Genomic DNA, 19897 nt, shown 5'->3' with positions numbered 1-19897 from the left:
TTTGTTATATTAGATATTAAGTTGAATGTTCTGTGTCACATCACTCAGCAATTTGTGAGTTAGACATAATATTTTAGTTGAAGAGTAAGGGCTCTGAGTGTTGAATGTCCATGGTTGCTGACCTCACAAAATAGAGTCAGTCAAAATTATGAGTTCCTAATAAAAGAATACACCATCACCTAGGAAGGAGTCTTACCTAAATAAAGAAAGTAATACATTTAAGACATAGAACTAAATTTGATCAAGCCCCCAACAATATCCATCTACCAGTTTACAGAGGAATGGGGGACACATAAGCTGTACTGTGAGGAAGCAATCAGTACAATCTAGACTGTGGGCAGCTATAAAGCCCATCAACAACTTGATTTGTTCAGCAAATAAACTGCAATAAGCAAAAAGAAAGTAATAGAGGGTGAGTCTGTAGCTTGAAAGAGAATTACAAAACATATAAGCCATAGACTTTGCTTGGATTCTTATTCAAACCAATAAAAAAGCCCACACACAATTTAAGAGACAACTGGAAATTTGAACAATGACTTGATGTTTTATACTAATATATAGAGTCTATTTTTAGGGATACTTACTGAAATATTTATGGATGTAATTACATGATGTTTGGTACCAGTTTCAAAATAATACGAGAAGAAGGAAGTGGGTGGGGTACAGATGAAACACGATTGGTAGTGAGTTCGTAATTGTTGCAGTTGGGGAAGGGTACATGCGTGCTCACTAAGCTATTCTCCTTGCCTTCATAAAACTTTTAAAAATAAATATGTTTCTTAAAAAGTATAAGAAAAATCCAATTGCAAATGCAGTTGGAGTATTTAAGAGAACTGGAGATGGTTTAATAGATTTACAAGAGTTGTTTAAGTTATCAGGAGGGTTTTGCTGAGTGGTTATGAAACTTGTTCAGTCAGGTATTGGGGACGCTTAAAAATAAAATTCAATATGTAAATTCATAATGCAATGTAAAACATATAAGGGAGTTTAATTACCTAAATTTATTATAAACATAACTATTGCTTTGAAAGAATTTAGTCTGAATTGTCCAATCATTAATCAGGGATCCCCCTGAAAATAATTATTCTTGTTTAAATAAAAATTACTAGGTGTATAAATAGCATAGCAAGTTATATTATGTGAAGTTAAGTATTTAAAATAGATTAGACCTTTGCATTATTAACTTTAGTAGATTGAATATTGAGTAAAAGCACAAGATGTAAATTTCTTATACATTAAAATACACTGATATTCTACAAAATAAAATCTACAGCCCTTTTCATGGTATACAGTTCTTAAGATCAGTCCTGCTCTTTTACAGTTTTATTTTTCATACTTCCTCTTCTTACTTTGTCTTCATTTCACATGTCAATAATGAATTCATTTATTCTCTGAACACTGGTTTCTTGTTCCTCCATCCTTAGCCCATGCTGTTTTTGCCTTCTCTGGAATAATCCTCCCTTCTCATCATCCCCTGCTGTGGCCCTCCTTAATCGTTAAGCCTCTTCTTAAATACTCCCTCTTCTGTGAAGTTATCCCAACTCCCCCAAGCTCACACAGTTGCTGCTTCCATATGTCATACATTGCTCACTAGAGAGATTATTCTGGGTTACTATAATTATAGAGCAATTACTTGCAGGTCTCTATTCCTCCTATGAGACGGTAAGCCCTTGGAATAAAGAGATTATCACTTTGTTAGTTAATTTATTATTATGACTGTCAACTATCAATTGGAACTTGCCATCTGCCGCTACAAGGATTAAATCACTTTGTGCTGCTATAGCTACAGACCTTCCACATCGCTTGAAGGGAATTCAGGGTGGAGATCAGGAATGAGGCACTCTGGGCTTTGGAGGATGGGCGGAACAGGTCTTTAGAAAGATGTTTTCAGGAACTGACTTTATGAGTCCACCCCTTGCATACCCTCATATCTAGAAAAGCACTAAATCCCTACATGGTGATGTCTGCTCCTTGTGACTAGCAGAAACCCCTTACAAAAAATGTGTTTGACTGCAAGTACTCCTCCTTTATCAAGAATACATATATACTCATCTTCTTCCCTGCCTCTTTCGAACAGTTTCTCAGAGCTATCTGGGATGCTGTCTCCTGGGCGGCAGTCCTCATTTTCTCCCAGATAAACTCAACTCGCAACTCTCACGTTGTGCATTTTTCTCAAGTTGAGATGACTGTCATTTTTAGGAAGCTATTAGAATAATTCCTGTCATATATAGGACTCATTTTTTTTGGCTTAATTAACGATGTCTTAGTAATACTAAGAAACCAACATTTATTACTAAAGTGAATTGTTTATTAGCATTTTTGAAGAAGAATATTAAGTTCAAAAGACTAGTGGACTTGCCGTTTACTTCCTGAAACATGTGAATGAGTAACAAATATTTGCAAAATGAAGGGGATCTGTGTAGCACACTCACACGTGCCTGCACTTTAATGCAAATCATTTATTACTTGTAGGTAATGTTTGTACACATACACACATTCATTGACCCAGCATTAGAGCATATAAATTTTAGTTAGTTTTATATAGGTCTGAATTCACCATATATAGAACCTTAAAATAGTCACTAAATATGAAATGTGTTAAGAATAGGAATAACAGTGAGGAATAGGAGAAAGATGAGGGGAGAAATAGGTGTGTCATGGATAGACCCAGATGAAACTGTCACCAATTGCTCAAAAAAAAGAAAAAAAAAAGTGTTCCAGGCACTGAGAAAAGCCACACAGAGCAATAAAGGGACAAACAACAAAACTAGTCACAAGCTTCAAGTCCTAGAAAACCAAGCAGAGGGAGCAGGTAAAGAGGAAAAGGAAGCTTATCAGTTGCTACAACAAGGACGTCTATTCAAGAAGGTCTTTTACCACAGTTCTTTGTTTTAGTGTAAACAAAGCATGCAGAATTAAATAGGAAAAGCAGAATTAGTTTAATGTTATGACTGTCATGTTTAGAAAGCTATTCGAGCGCTATTTCCTGACTGTTGATGATGGGAACTGTTGACCTTTATACTTTACTTGCTATTCATGACCTTTATTCTGTGACTTTAGCTTTTGTCTGTTTGTTTTTTTAAGAAGAGGAGGAAATCTAAGTGACATATAAAACTTTATTCTATACCTGCTCTCCCTGAAAACGAAATCCTGTGAATTTTTCTCTGGAACACATCTTCCTGTATTTAGTGCATGAAAAATTATAAAGCTATGACTTGTCTAAGCCAATGGACTCAGGTAAGACTGTCTGGGAGTGCATGACTGATATGGCAAGTCTCAAATTCCAGAAAATGTTAAACATTTCTAACTCATAAAAAGGTTATAATGGTAAATTCTTACTTTTAATTTTAGAGCCAGGAAAAGAAAAATCTTATACTGACTAAGAATGACCTCAGGGTAAGAACTGTTTAAGCTTTCCTTTTCCAACCTTAGTCATTTCCATTATTTATTATTTTTTATTACTTCACTTTTCCTCTCTCATTACTATTAATAACCATGTAATTTGTTTTGTATACCACAATACTCAACCAGTGGTTCTGTGTTCATATGAAGAATCAGTTATACTGTTAAAGTTATAATTAATTTTTTTAAAATGGTACCAAGAAATGTGTTACCCTAAAGATATTGACATGAACACTAAAAATGATAAACAAACTCTTTTGACCCATTTCAGTTCCTCTTCAAATGGAAATAGAAAATGGAGCTAGCTGATTTCTGACCACTAGGTGGGGAAACGATACAATATAAAGGACGGTATAACCTTGGCCTCAACTACTTTCTTTTTGAAGATGTTTATTATTTTTAATTCTCACCTGCCTCCAATTCTTCACATTCTTAAGGCATCCTGACCTGAATGATATAATGACAAGTGACTTCTGGGAAGTAGGCTGGTGATAACAGTCACGTGATCTCCTGAAATTCTTTCTTTGATCCCAATTAGAGATTCGTTTTCTTGCCTTAAGCGATACAGACTCTATAGTCTGGGGAGAACTGTGAATCTTATCAGTCATTTATGCCTTTGAGAAGCCAGTCCCTCAATGGAGCACTAGTGCTTCGTTGTTCTAACCCTTGGTTCTAGGAACTCACCTCCTTGGTGATCTTAACAGTGTCATAACTTTAAGCATGGAATCTATGCCCATGACTCTCAAATATGTATTTTTAACCCAGAACTCTCTCCCAGACTCTTCACTTCTTGTACCTAATTGCCTCCTCAACATCTGCGCTTGCGTGTTTAAGAGACACCACAAGCTTAACATAGCCGGGCTCTCCTATCTTCCCCAGCCCAAACTGCTCACCTTCAGCCAATCCCATTGCAGTTGGTGGACACACATCACCCTTGGAGTTACACAAGCCCAAAACCTTGGAGCCCCCTGGATCCTCTTTTTCTTTCACATCCCAAATCCAATTTCTGTAGTCTCTACCTTCAAAATACATCCAGAATCTGGACCTCTCACCACTTCCGCTGCACCGTCCTGGTTAGAGCCACCTCCATACCTTGCCTGCATTTCTGCAACATCTGCCTAACTGGTTTCCCTTCTTCAATATTTGCCTTGTCTCTTTTCAGACAGCTGTTAAGGTGATATTTACAAAACATAAGTGCGAGAATGTCACTGCTCTGCTCAAGCTCTTCAGTGTTTCCCATTTCACTTAGGAGAAGAGCCACCATCTCTATTATGACCTGCAGGGACCTGCATGAGCTGAGTCTTTCCCTACTACTCCTTCCCCTGTTCATCTACTCCAGCCCCAGCTACCTCCTTCTGAATCCTTGGACATTCTAGGGCTTTGTTCTGTCTGTCCTCTCTGCCTGGAATGGTCTTCCTCCAGATATCTGCATACCTAACTCCTTCACTTCCTTGACTTTTTGCTCAAGTATAACTTCCTATAAGGGGAGGGACCCTCACCTCTCCCTTTAAAGTTGCAACACGCTGTCCCCACCCTCACACTAAAACCACCTAATCAGCTCTATTTTCTCACATAGCACTTGATACTTCCTAACATATTATATCCTTCACTTGTTTATCATTTTTTTTCCTTGGGTCTCTCACCCTCTGTTTTATGTGGGCAGGGATCTTTATATTGTTCATTGAATTTCTATTACAAAGGTTACAAATTAGTGGCTCAAAATATCATTATTGGAAGGGTAGTGGTGTGAGGAAAAAGCACAGAAACACCGATCTCTCACAATTTTACTTAAAGATCATTCTGTAAATTTCTCTCTCATAGGAAATGTAAATTTGTGAGCCTGAGTATCAAGCCCCACTTTACTTTCATTTCCTCTTTGTGTCTTTTCCAGCTTCCCCTACTTGGGGGAAAGTTTCCAAGCCAGATATTTCTTCATTTTGGATTTTACTTGAGCTCTCTGATGGGAGCCTGAAAGTCTTACACCATACACCACATTTTTACTTTTGAAAAAAAAAAAATCATCTGATAGATGTCCCTTAGCTTTCATTTTCTCTGTTCTCTTCATCTGACATTTAACTTTCAGATGTGCCAATTCCAGCTTATCTAGGCATTGTAACATCTAAGATTCCTGTTTCTCTCAACCTTTTTTCTGAGAGTATGCATTTTGAGAAGTTGGTAACTCTTAGATGAACCAGACTTTCTAATTAGCAGTCCTTAATATGATGGAAATAGGGATGAGGTTAAGTTTATTACGATTGGTGGATTTTGCTGATTTCTGATGGAAACACTATTACAAGTAAAAATGTGAACCTGGCTGGTTGGCGGGCTCTTTTCAACTTTGCAAGAATTTCCTGCAAAGGTGGGAAATTGACCAGCATCGGTATGATGCTGTGGTCCAGGCTACTGGTTTCTTTTTGAAATCCTTTCTTCCTTCTACAACTTTTTATTCTCTACCTTATCACAGTGGATTCTAGGAGATAGGTTTACCAAAAAGAGTTAACATAGCAGGCTTGAAGCTGCTATTTTTAAAAGAATCTTCTACCAAGATGGGCTGTTGGCTTGTATCTGGGAACTCAGCTCCTAAAGCATTTCCTGCACTGATAGCAAAAGTTACTTAATGATAAGAGTGCTTCGCTATGCCTAGACTATACAAACAACACGACTTACGGTGAATGCTTTCTTTCTAGAAGTATTTTGATAGTTGCTAGGCAGAGGGTGCCTAGGTGCTAGCTTTCAGTAAAAAGCTGTCTCTAATAGGCTTTCCTGGGAAGCAACGTTACACATATATTGCATTTCTGTACCTGGGACAGAGTAGTCCTACTCTGTCCACTGCCAGGTTTAGAAGGAGAGTGCGACTGAAATAAATCTTAGCCACAAGTACTACTGCGTGCTGAGTCCCACGTGTTCTTTTAGTGGATCATCAAACATATGGGTGGTCTTGGGGACTCCCAAACAGCAGGAATAATGCCAAACCTTCCTCCTCTCCATGATTTCTTCAGTCAAATTGTTACCAGTCTCTATGTCTTATAAATTATCAGGAATTCATGCTCAAGGTATTGATTGAAGTTCCTCACTAGAATTAAACAGGATCCAGAAGCCCAGTTGAAGTCAGTAACTGGGATAGAGTCATATAATAAAATTCAAAAGCACTAAGATCAAAATCTAATGGCTTAAATTCATCAGAGCAGGAAAAAAATTAGGAAAAAGACACAGGATTTAACACGTAAAAGGAAAGTAATTTACACAGAAGTCAAGTGTATATAAGAACACATAGCAGTTATTTTAATTAAACTAATATTTTTTTGACACTTACATGTTAGTAGGCAGATGGCTTACACTCTTATTTGGTAGCTGGTTATCATAAATTATGATTCATAAACTCAAATGCCTGGAAGGGCATGTAGTTAACAAAAATGCATGATGCAGGTTATATATAAGATAGCAGCCACTAAGCTGCTCTAACACCTTCTAGTTAGTAGCAGTTTAACCACACACGCACCCCCAAAGCCTAATAATAAAGTGAAATGTAGTGGTGGCTACCCATGACAAATGTTTTCGACCACTGCTCTAAATTGTAATCATCAGCATTAAAGGAAAGCTGTCAATCAGATACTGATATTAATAGATTCTATCATAAGAATGGTGGATATTAAGTACTTTAAATGTAATGAATATCAATCTGGTAGGGGATTGAAGTGAAGGAAAAACAAACTGTAGCTAAATATTTTGGCATATTACTTACTTGTGGTAAAGGAGAATCACACCAAAATAATTTTCTAGAAGAGGAAAAGGAAGATCTACTCTGACTTGCCAAAAGAATCTATGCTTGACATTGTCTGACTACTTCTTTTTAAGACAACATTTCGTTCTATCCCAATCTTCTGCTTGCTTTTTCCTCAACCAGCTATTCTGATAAATCACGGATAAAGAGCTCAAACATAACAACCCACACAGTTTTGACATTTCTAAAACTACCATCTGAGAGGGGCTTGAATCAGTTTCCTAGTTTTTCAATACAAGTCAAAAATCTGAATATTCCGAGAAAATCTCCATTTTTTTACTTAAAGTAGATTATTTAGCAGAGTGGTTAAAAGCACACATTTACTTTGGACTCTGACATTGACTCACATTTGGAAAGGTTACTTAGCCTCTGTAAAGTTCCATTTACTCATCTGTGAAAGGATGATAACATTATCCACTCAATAAAGTTATAAGGGTTATACATGTAAAGTGCCTAGCACATCATAGGCAGTGAGTAAAATATAGTGGTGATGATGGCAATGATGATGGTGGTGGCAGTGATGATAAAGGTGGTGATGGTGGTTGTGATAGTGGAGATGATGGCAATGATGGTGGTGGTGGCAGTGATGATAATGGTGATGGTGGTGAGGATGCTAATGGTGGTGGTGGTGGTGACAATGGTGGTGAGGATGACAATGGTGGTAATGACAGTGGTGGTGATGACAGTGGTGGTGGTGGTGACAATGGTGGTGAGGATGACAATGGTGGTGGTGGTGGTGACAATGGTGGTGATGACAGTGGTGGTGGTGGTGACAATGGTGGTGATGACAATGGTGGTGGTGGTGACAATGCTGATGATGACAATGGTGGTGGTGGTGGTGACAGTGGTGGTGATGACAATGGTGGTGGTGGTGGTGACAATGGTAATGAGGATGACAATGGTGGTGGTGGTGATGACAATGGTGGTGATGACAATGGTGGTGAGGATGACAATGTTGGTGGTGGTGATGACAATGGTCGTGATGACAGTGGTGGTGGTGGTGACAATGGTGGTGAGGATGACAATGGTGGTGGTGGTGGTAACAATGGTGGTGGTGATGATGACAATGGTGGTGGTGGTGATGACAATGGTGGTGAGGATGACAATGGTGGTGGTGGTGATGACAGTGGTGGTGATGACAATGGCAGCGGTGGTGGTGACAATGGTGATGAGGATGACAATGGTGGTGGTGGTGATGACAATGGTGGTGAGGATGACAATGGTGGTGATAACAATGGTGGTGGTGACAATGGTGGTGGTGACAATGGTGGTGGTGGTGATAACAATGGTGGTGGTGGTGGTGACAATGGTGGTGATGACAGTGGTGGTGGTGGTGACAATGGTGGTGATGACAGTGGTGGTGGTGGTGACAATGGTGGTGATGACAGTGGTGGTGATGGTGACAATGGTGGTGAGGATGACAACGGTGGTGGTGGTGATGACAATGGTGGTGGTGGTGGTGACAATGGTGGTGATGACAATGGTGGTGATGACAATGGTGGTGGTGGTGATGACAGTGGTGGTGATGACAATGGTGGTGGTGGTGCTGACCTGAAGAATGCTTCAGAACTTCTAAAAAGGCACTGAAAATTTTCTTCAAATGAACTCTTAAGGGGAAAAACCACTGTAAAAACAGATAAATGAGTTGCTCAAGGGTATGGGGGTGTGAGAGCAGCTTGCTCAGCCATCCCTCCCCGCTGCCAACTGCCCAGCTTTGTGGCTCCATCAGTTTACCGCGGAGCCCTCAGCATTCAGTCAAGCATAGTGTGAAAATCCATGGCAAGAGACTGACAACGAAATGGCAAGGTAATCTTTTGCTTACTTGAGATCTAAGGGAGGTTTAATGTTTCTGGGAGGTAGACTTGGGACTGGAGGTTGTGTTGGGTGAGAGGCTGGCAACGGTGGTTGGCTGGCCGGATGGGGTGGAGGAGGTGGTGGTAGGGCAGTTGTTGAGTAAGATGTTGGGCCTTTGCTGGTACCTAAGAAGAAAAGCAAAAAATACTGTGAATTAATACAAATCTTCAAAATACAAGAACTGCTATTCCAAGTATGTAGAAATGAGGATTTTAAACACAAATATGTAGGAAATGCATTTTAAATGGAATTAATGCTTTAAAGAGTGTAATACTCTCAGTATCACGGGACATGGCTTTTTAAATGTTCCATTTCTTCCCCTACCTACGCCCACCCCAGTTTACAGGTATAATTGACAAATAAAATTATAAGATATTTAAAATGTATAATATGATGATTTGATATACATTTACATTGTGAAAGGTTTCCCCCCGTCAAGTTAATTATCATCCATCACTTCACATATTTACTTTTTTGGGGGGGGGTGGTGGTGAGGATATTTGAATTCTACTCTTTTAGCAAATTTCAATTATATGATACAGTGTTATCAACAGTCACCATGTTTTATTTTAGATCTTCAGACATTACACATCTTATAACTGAAAGTTTCTACCCTTTGACCAACCACTTCTCCCCTTTTTTCCCTATTCCAGCCCCTGGAAACCACTTTTCTACTATTTATATATCATGCAAAAAGTTTCTGAATTCCTTTTAGATATTTCTGCCTCTCTCCAAAGTTCTTCACTTATGGCGATCATAAAAAATACTACCCTCTCCCCTCTCTCTCCCAGTCCTCTTGGAGCTTTAAAAACTGCTCAGCCCCTGCACCCCTAAGTTGTGACACTCCTTGCCAGGAACAAATCTCACAGGATTAGCTCATTTTCTCTTTTGGCAGCTATTTTTGGGGGTTGAGGTAGGGAGAATTAGTTCCCTTATAAATCTGACAAATAAAAATTTCTAGCTGATTTCATTTGTTAGAAATATTTTGTCTAGTTCATTTTTGTCATAAAGTTAATTTTTTTTTTTTTTTTTGATATGTAGGACTTAACTACTTTTTCTCTAATTCAATGAGTAAATTCTTGGGAATTCCCTGGGGGTCCAGTGGTTAGGACTCGGTCAAGATTTTGATAAGTTGGAGGCACCACTATGTGAGAGTGATCTAAGGCCTGAAGGTGAGAAATTATAAACATGGTTTGGGGATGATGAACTGGATACACTAAAAACTGACCTACCCTGAAACCCATGTGCTACTGTTTTAACTTTACACAAGTTTAAGAGACTTTCTGATGGGCATCTGGGGTACACCCCTGCTCTTCTGCCTGCCTGGCATCTACTCTTCCTTCCCTGGTTCTAATAACTGGAGCTGCCCAGAAAGGGATGTGACTGCCTTTCCACTGGGCTTGGAACTCCAAGGGGGTCCTCTTGGAACTCTGCAGCCATCTCACCACCACCAGAGGGCTTGCCTGAGGGTGCAGCAGCACCAGAGGAAAGCAGGGCTGGGAGATGGAGAGGGATTGGTTGGGTTTTTCTTTTTCCTTCACTTTTGGAAAGTTTTTAGAGATGATTTGACAGGCTTAATGAAACACTAAACTGTGTAAGTGTCTTTTTCCTCATTAAGCTTGGGAGAACACATGCTAAAGTCTTCCTATGTTACACTAGCATTTATCAACGGAATGTTTTGCTTTGCAAAATCTACGGTCACTTTCAAATACTACAAGGAATATATTTGCATGTATACAAAATAATTCTAAGGAAAAGCATCTTAGTTTTTCAGGGGGAGAAAAGCGGGTAGACACCTTACTATAATATGATTGGCTCTAAAATCTTCATGTGGACGGTATAAAATATACCAAAATATAATGAGTAATATTGGAATTCTCAAAAGCAAAAATCTAGTCTGATGTGATGGAAAGAAAAGGGTGGATATTGAACCATCTAGGCATTTTGCATATGGAATTTTATTTAACTTTCATAACACCCCTTTGGGTATATGTTATTATCTAGTTTCCATTTGATAATTAAGAAAACTGCTCAAGTTCAGAGAGTCAGTAAGCAGTAGAGGTGGCATTCAGACTCAGCCAGAATTTGAACCTTAGTTGATTTCTTGTGATGTCTGTGCCCTTTCTGCTATGTTCTTCTCATGCCCTCAAAGTCATGAAATGGAAATTACTGATAAGTTCAAATGGTCATATTAACACATTTTCATAAGTCCAGCTTTTCTAGTTGGTACTTTTCCTCTTAGTTCAATTTTGAACAACTCTTTTCAGTTTCATTAGGGCAGTACTAGCTCTGGAGACTATAAAGTAGCCTGTAAAGGCATTTAGGTGTATTGGTGTTTTGGATACATGTTTCAGAATTTGATTTTGGAAACCAGATAGCAGGAAAGTAGATATTCAGGAATTAGTGGAAAATGGGCCTCCAAAGATGGATGACTGATATGGGCTGACAGGAAAAGAAAGTCTCATGAGTTGGAATTGAGGAGTTTGAAATAAAATCATGAAAAGATTTAAAAGATATGAAATAAATAAAATAAAGAACAAGTTCAGAGTTTAGTTGGCATCAAGAATTAGAAATGTAAAATTTAAAACTTAACACCCCAAACTCTAATCAGTTGATCTATCTATCCATCCATCCACCCATCTCTCTATATGTGTACACATATGGGTCTTATCCCCCAAGTTTCAGGTGATATTGCCCAGGCAGACTGTGGCTTTACAAGAATTGGAAAGACCATTTGGAATTTCTTCCCCAAAGAATGAAAGGATTGTGTGGGGATACAGGCCTCATAGCAGTAGGCAGTGCTAGCCTCCTGGACAGTATAGGGCAGCTCAGTGGCAGTGAGCAAATCAGGTGAATTTGCATCTTATTGCCCACTCTCATCCCAAGTCAGATTCAGGAACTGTGTTCCTCAACCTTTCACAGGAGCTCAAGGCTTCAAGAAGTAGATACTGGGCATTTTGCTAAAAAGCCAAATGAGAGCTTGACGTACACCTTGCTGTAGTGCTTGAACTTCCACAAGAGATGTAATAATTTTGATAATAAAATCCTTAGCCATAATTTACAAAATGTGACTAATGGCAAAAACAAAAGAGAACTGACTATATTTATAGTAGGGAACAGTTCATACTGGTTACAGGAAAAATGGGGAGAGTTGGGAATGAAGGGGAGACAACTTGCAGAACCTTCTAGAACATGAAAACAACTCTCAAGAATCTGGGAAGTTAACCTCCGATTCAAACTTTTCATTTTCTTTAGTTTTGGAAGCTCAGAAGAGGTCTTGCACAAGTCACGTGCCCTGGCTCAGGCAGGCCTGGATGGGTGGGACACATGGGGTATTCTACCAAGAGGAAATGGCTGGGAGAGGCCTCCATGAATCAGCAGTGCCTGGGGGTTATCTGGCCCTGCCCTGAAGGGTGGCTCCAGGTTCACCGAAACACAGGCTACCCAAAGTGCTGACATTATGTCAGGATCTAAAACTATAAATGGAAAAACAGAATTGAGGGGGAAGGAAGGAAGGGATGGGAAGAAGGGGCGGGGATGATTAATGAAGAAATGGTGACGGTGGGAGTGTACTCGTGTTGTAGAAAATGGAAATTGTGTTATTGCCCAGACTTTGCACTTTAGATTTTTTTGACAATTAAATATGGTTCCTGATATTGTCACAATAATCTTGTAACACAAAGATCTATGAGGACTCGGGAAATCTACCCCATAGATTCTGACATTTATGACTTTTGATTAAGAAGGTGCTTGTACCAGTGCGCCACAACCGAGCCTACACTCTAAAGCCCGCAAACCACAACTACTGAGCCCACAAGCTGAACTACTGAAGCCCGCGGGCTTAGAGCCCTTGCTCCACAACAAGAGAAGCCCCTGCTCTCCGCAACTACAGAAAGACCATGCACAGCAACGAAGACCCAACGCAACCAATAAATATAAATAAATAAATAAAAATAAAATTATTAACAAAAAAAGAAAAGAAGGTGCTTGTAACTTTCATGTCCCAAGGGGTCTAAGGAGCATCTTGAGTTGTGGTTTTGGATTTCCTTTTTAACCCATGGATTCCTCTACAAAACCAAAGACACTGTATCGTATTGCCCTCAATTGTCATAAAACCGTGACATTAGACTTAATTTCTAATTACGGTTTTGTTGGGATGTCTTAGAATTGAGCTAGAAATGAGAAAACTTTGATTTTGCCACCAATTCTATCACCAAGGAGCTCTTTGTCTTTGGCAAATCACGGAACTTCCATATGATTTAATTTTTCCATCTGTCAAGAGGAAGTGATATGACCCCAACTACTTCACATAGGTTTAAGGATTAGATAAGCTGATATGTATGGAAGCATCCTGAAATGCCTGAAGCATTCTATAAACATAAAAGATGATCACACAATAATGAGGGGTGCCACAAATAAAATCATTACTAAGTTATCCTGACTTGAAATATTTTGAAATCATTTATACAAGGTCATTTATTTCTTTGGGAATTATGTACCTGCCCCAAGATTTAGCCATGGAACTGGCAACATGAAATATAGACTTTTATTTTCTCTAGGCCTAGAGTGGCATATGGTTATTGCCCATCCAAGCGGGATGAAAAGCCCTAGCAACTGTATGGCATTTCTGGAGTCTGGACCGGTGAACTCTGCACTAAGAACAATCTAAGGGCACACCTGATGGAACCCCTAGCGGCTGCCTGCCCACGCATACCTAACTAAACACGGGTTTTCTCAGGACCGAGTCTCACTGAGATCTTATCGTATTTACCATAATGGTTGTTTCAAAGTTCCCCTCATTCCTGGGCCCCACTCACGCCTTCCTCATTCACCACAGATTATTTTATCTTTTATTTTACTAAGACCGTGGAGAACACTGTATCTGACCATCCCCACTTACCCTTCATTCTAACTTAAAGCCTCCTTACAAATCTTGCTTCCCTCCTTTCCTTTACCCCTGTTTCTCTGGAAAAACAGCATTCTTACCAGTACTAACTGCCATTCTGTGTTCATATCAGTGTCTGCTTCCTTATAGACCCTGCTTCATCAACCACTGACTCCTTCACTTGCATCGGATAAGAAACATTTATTAAGCACTTACTGTGTGCCCTGGACTGTGTGTTTCATCCTTTATGATGCACTTCCCGTCTTAAACATGGTTTGATCTCCTCTGCTCTGAAGAAACACAACAATATCCTTTCTTCCTTGTCCCCCACTCTAGTTACTGGCTGCTTTTCCTCCTTCCCTTCACAGCCATACTTCCTGGAACACAAGTCTATATTTGCCATTTCTATATCTTTATTGTGCTTGGGTGGCATCATGGCAGAGGGAAGAATGAAAAGTTCTAAGGTAGAGAGGCTCTTATGTTAACACTCTTATGTTAACCCTTATTTAATTGTTTATTACTCAATTTGGGGCCTTGAGTAAGTTGCTTGACTTCTTCAAGTCTTCATTTTCTCATCTGTGAAATGGTCATACACACCCACCTCGCAGAAGCACCTAAAAGTTTTAGCTCTTAATAAGCGTTCCAATTCTTAGCTATTACTTGATCTGGCTGCATCATTGATACATGGCAGTCTGCCCACCTCAACTGTAAAAATTTCCCCAAACCAATTATGCATAATCTTGGCTGTGTTAGGATATCTTAGAACGGACTATGAATCAGGAAGTTTAACTCCTTATCCAGTCCTAGCTGTAGGACACTGGGTAATGTATTTTGCTTCTCTGGGTTTTATATTCCCTGCCTGTTAAAATGGGACTACTGCTTCCTAACATGCAGGATGCCTATGAGAATTAGAAATAATATATGTGCCTACCCAGCCCATGTTCTACTTAAGAATTATCCTAAACCTAGAACCATTGTGTTCTATACAGGACAGCCTCTTCCTAAACCTCCGAGGGCACTTTTATGTCTCTCCGTGTAGAGAGACTGGGATAATCATACTCTACTATGCTTTTTCTTTTTTCTTTTTCTTTTTAATTTTTATTGAAATATAGTTGATTTACAATGTTGTGTTAGTTTCAGGTATACAGTCTAGTATGGTTTCTTTAAAAACTTTTCTAGGGACTTCCCTGGCAGTCCAGTGGTTAAGACTCTGTACTCCCAGTGCAGGGGGCATAGGTTCAATCCCTGGTCAGGGAACTGAGATCCACATGGCATGGACACACACACACACATACACGTTTTCTAAACCTCCGCTCGTGCCTGAAACAATATGCTAATGACCACGCCTGTGACCATTCTGTGGCAAGCAAGCTTCTGAAAAGCCACCTGCCTTTTTGTGTCGTGTGGCTCTACTGCTTGTCCTCCGGCCTGACACCCATGCAGCCTAACGCTGCTCAGAGAGCTCTCTTTCGTTTGTACACAGAACACTCACACATGGTTTCTTACACTAATTTTATGTTCTTTAAAATTCCCATAAATTACTTCATCACTTTTAAATTTATTTTCTTCCTAGTTAAACTTCTGAGGGCAGGTCTACACTGTCGCCATCTGTGTTTGCCCCACAACACTTTGCCTCTATCATACATAGTAGAGCAGTTTCTGTCTTACTGATTTGGACTTTCTTTTCCTCTCTCTTCCCTTTGGGGGAAAAACACCTGGTTTAAAATAGTTTATTGAGAAATAAATACACAATAAAACATTTAAGAAAAGATAAGAGGGAATACTGAAGAGAAAATGTCTGGATCCAATCTCCCATTCCCCAAAGATAACTGTTGCCAGTCTCACATGTGTCTTTCAAGAAATATTCCACACATTTTTTTTTTCACACAAAGGGCCCCTGGACCCTAGTACATACAGTATTCTGTACTTTGCTTTCCTCACAATTTTTTAAAAAGATTGTTCTCTATTGGCACCAATAGGGCAATGAGTTTTTTTTCATAGCTGTGGTGTTCTCTGGATTTACTATAATTTATTTGACTTGTCTCATAATTGGCGGAAATGTAGGTGATTTTTAAAAAGTCACTTTATCAAGATATAATTTACAGAAATATACTAGTTTAAAGGGTACAATTCAGGGACTTTCCTGGCAGTCCAGTGGTTAAGACTCCGAGATCCCAAGGCAGGAGGCATCGGTTTGGTTCGATCCCTGGTCAGGGAACTAAGCTCTCCCACATGCTGCGGAATGCAGCCAAAAAAAAAAAAAAAAAAATAGTACAATTCAATGGTATTAGTATGTTTACACTAATCTAGTCATCATCCTAATCTAATTTTAGAACATGTGAATCACCGCAAAAATAAACCCTGTACCTATTATCCTCCTCCCCTCCACCCCTCCCCCTTTCCCCTGCCTTAGGCAACCACTAATCTACGTTTGGTCTCTATAGATTTGTCTATTCTGGGTGTTTCATATTAGTAGAATCATACAGTACATGGTCTTTAGTGACTTTTTTTCACTTCGTTGTTTTTGCAGTTCCATCATGTTGTAGTGGATATCAGTATTTCACTCTTTTCTATGGCTGAGTTATACCCCACTGTGCGGATACCACATCTATTTACCCATTTTTCAGTTGATGGACATTTGAATTGTTTCCACTTTTTAGCTGTTATAAATAATGCTGGTATGAACATTCGTGTACAAGTCTTTGTGTGGACCTAGGTTTTCATTTCTCTTGAATATATATGCCCAGAGTAGAATTGCTTGGTAACTCTATGTTTACTCTTGAGGAATTTGGTTGTTTTGTATTTTTTGATATTTTGGGATGATTAGACAATTACAACTACATAACTATTCTTGTTCTTGTGTGTCTGATCACAGGTGTAAATATATCTGTAGGATAAATTCTTAGAAAGTGGAATTGGTGGGTCAAAAGAATCGAACATTAAAACATTTTGGTAAATAATGCCGTTTGGTAAGAGTTTATCAATTCATGGGTCTTCTAATGCAAGAGGACAACACCTGTTTTACAGAAAATAAATAAAGACACACAAGCTTTAAATGACACATTAGACCATCTCGACTTCATTGATATTTATAGGACATTCCATCCAAAAACGACAGACTACACTTTCTTCTCAAGTGCACACGGAACATTTTCCAGGATAGATCACATCTTGGGTCACAAATCAAACCTCAGCAAATTCAAGAAAATTGAAATCATATCAAGCATCTTCTCAGACCACAATGCCATGAGACTAGATATCAATTACAGGAAAAAAACTGCAAAAAATACAAACACATGGAGGCTAAACAATTCACTCTTAAACAACCAAGAAATCACTAAAGAAATCAAAGAGGAAATCAAAAAATATCTAGAAACAAACGACAACGAAAACACAACAACCCAAAACCTATGGGACGCAGCAAAAGCAGTTCTAAGAGGGAAGTTTATAGCAATACAGTCCTACCTTAAGAAACAACAAAATTATCAAATAAACAACCTAACCTTACACCTCAAACAACTAGAGAAAGAAGAACAAAGAAACCCCAAAGTGAGCAGAAGGAAAGAAATCATAAAGATTAGAGCAGAAATAAATGAAAAAGAAAGGAAGGAAACCATAGCAAAAATAAATAAAACTAAAAGCTAGTTCTTTGAGAAGATTAACAAAATTGATAAACCATTAGCCGGACTCATCAAGAAAAAAAGGGAGAAGATGCAAATCAACAGAATTAGAAATGAAAAAGGAGAAGTCACAACGGACACCTCAGAAATACAAAACATCATGAGAGACTACTACAAGCAACTATATGCCAATAAATTGGATAACCTGGAAGAAATGGATAAATTCTTAGAAAAATACAATCTTCCAAGACTGAACCAGGAAGAAATAGAAACCATGAACAGACCAATCACAAGTACGGAAATTGAGGCAGTGATTAAAAATCTCCCAACACACAAAAGCCCAGGACCAGATGGGTTCACGGGTGAATTCTATCAAACATTTCAAGAAGAGCTAATACCTAACTTTCTCAAACTCTTCCAAAATATTGCAGAAGGCGGAACACTCCCAAACTCATTCTACGAGGCTACCATCACCCTGATACCAAAACCAGGCAAAGATGTCACAAAAAAAGAAAACTACAGACCAATATCACTGATGAATATAGATGTAAAAATCCTCAACAAAATACTAGCTAACAGACTCCAACAGCACATTAAAAAAATCATACACCATGATCAAGTGGGGTTTATCCCTGGGATGCAAGGATTCTTCAATATACGCAAATCAATCAACGTGATACATCATATCAACAAATTGAAGGATAAAAACCATATGATCATTTCAATAGATGCAGAAAAAGCTTTTGACAAAGTTCAACATCCATTTATGATAAAAACTCTCCAGAAAATGGGCATAGAAGGAAATTACCTCAACATAATAAAAGCCATATATGAAAAACCAAAAGCCAACATCGTTCTCAATGGGGAAAAACTGGAAGAATTCCCTCTAAGAACAGGAACAGGACAAGGGTGTCCACTCTCACCATTATTATTCAACATAGTTTTGGAAGTTTTAGCCACAGCCATCAGAGAAGAAAAAGAAATCAAAGGAATCCAAATTGGAAAAGAAGAAGTAAAATTGTCACTCTTTGCAGATGACATGATATTATATATAGAAAACCCTAAAGACTCTACCAGAAAACTGCTAGTGCTAACTGATGAGTTTAGTAAAGTAGCAGGATACAAAATTAATGCACAGAAATCTCTTGCATTCCTATACACTAACAACGGAAGAGCAGAAAGAGAAATTAAGGAAACTCTCCCATTCACCATTGCAACAAAAAGAATAAAATACCTAGGAATAAACCTGCCTAAGGAGACAAAAAATCTGTATGCAGAAAACTTTAAGACCTTGATGAAAGAAATCAAAGATGACACAAACAGATGGAGGGACATACCATGTTCCTGGATTGGAAGAATCAACATCGTGAAAATGACTGTACTACCCAAAGCAATTTACAGATTCAATGCAATCCCAGTCAAATTACCAATGGCATTTTTCACAGAACTAGAGCAAGAAATCTTACGATTTGTATGGAAAGGCAAAAAGACCCCGAATAGCCAAAGCAATCTTGAGAAGGAAAAATGGAGTTGGTGGAATCAGGCTTCCTGACTTCAAACTATACTACAAGGCCATAGTGATCAAGACAGTATGGTCCTGGCACAAAGAAAGGAAGGAAGATCAATGGAATAGAATAGAGAACTCAGAAGTTAGCCCAAACACATATGGGCACCTTATCTTTGACAAAGGAGGCATGAATATACAATGGAAAAAAGACAGCCTCTTCAATAAGTGGTGCTGGGAAAATTGGACAGCAACATGTAAAAGAATGAAATTAGAACACTTCCTAACACCATACACAAAAATAAACTCCAAATGGATGAAAGACCTACATGTAAGGCCAGACACTATAAAACTCCTAGAGGAAAACATAGGCAGAACACTCTATGACATACATCAAAGCGAGATCCTTTTGGACCCACCAACTAGAATCATGGAAATAAAATCAAGAATAAACACATGGGACCTCATGAAACTTAAAAGCTTTTGCACAGCAAAAGAAACCATAAACAAGACTAAAAGGCAACCCTCAGAATGGGAAAAAATAATTGCCTATGAAACAACGGACAAAGGATTAACCTCCAAAATATACAAGCAGCTCATGCAGCTTCATACCAAAAAAGCAAATAACCCAATCCACAAATGGGCAGAAGACCTAAATAGACATTTCTCCAAAGAAGACATACAGATGGCCAACACACACATGAAAAGATGCTCAACATCACTAATCATCAGAGAAATGCAAGTCAAAGCCACAATGAGGTATCACCTCACACCAGTCAGAATGGCCATCATCACAAAATCTGGAAACAACAAATGTTGGAGAGGGTGTGGAGAAAAGGGAACTCTCTTGC

The 19897-nt window shown here is 38.8% G+C and overlaps 1 protein-coding gene and 1 long non-coding RNA gene across 3 annotated transcripts in view; one reads left to right on the top strand and one right to left on the bottom strand.

The window, feature by feature from the left end:
* FYB1 (FYN binding protein 1) overlaps positions 1 to 19897 on the bottom strand; it is a 91144-nt gene that overhangs the window by 37749 nt on the left and 33498 nt on the right. For both annotated transcript variants that reach the window (XM_057709849.1, XM_057709850.1), the window contains exon 2: positions 9006 to 9162. In XM_057709849.1, the coding sequence (XP_057565832.1) occupies positions 9006 to 9162 (157 nt within the window). The remainder of the gene's footprint in view (positions 1 to 9005; positions 9163 to 19897) is intronic.
* LOC130837072 (uncharacterized) overlaps positions 1 to 19897 on the top strand; it is a 51023-nt gene that overhangs the window by 12340 nt on the left and 18786 nt on the right. The window lies entirely within an intron of this gene.

This window comes from Hippopotamus amphibius, chromosome 15 (genome assembly GCF_030028045.1).
Source record: "Hippopotamus amphibius kiboko isolate mHipAmp2 chromosome 15, mHipAmp2.hap2, whole genome shotgun sequence".
Taxonomy (NCBI): domain Eukaryota; kingdom Metazoa; phylum Chordata; class Mammalia; order Artiodactyla; family Hippopotamidae; genus Hippopotamus; species Hippopotamus amphibius.
The sequence above is the reverse complement of the archived record's forward strand: the minus strand, read 5'-3'. Positions and strand labels throughout refer to the sequence as shown.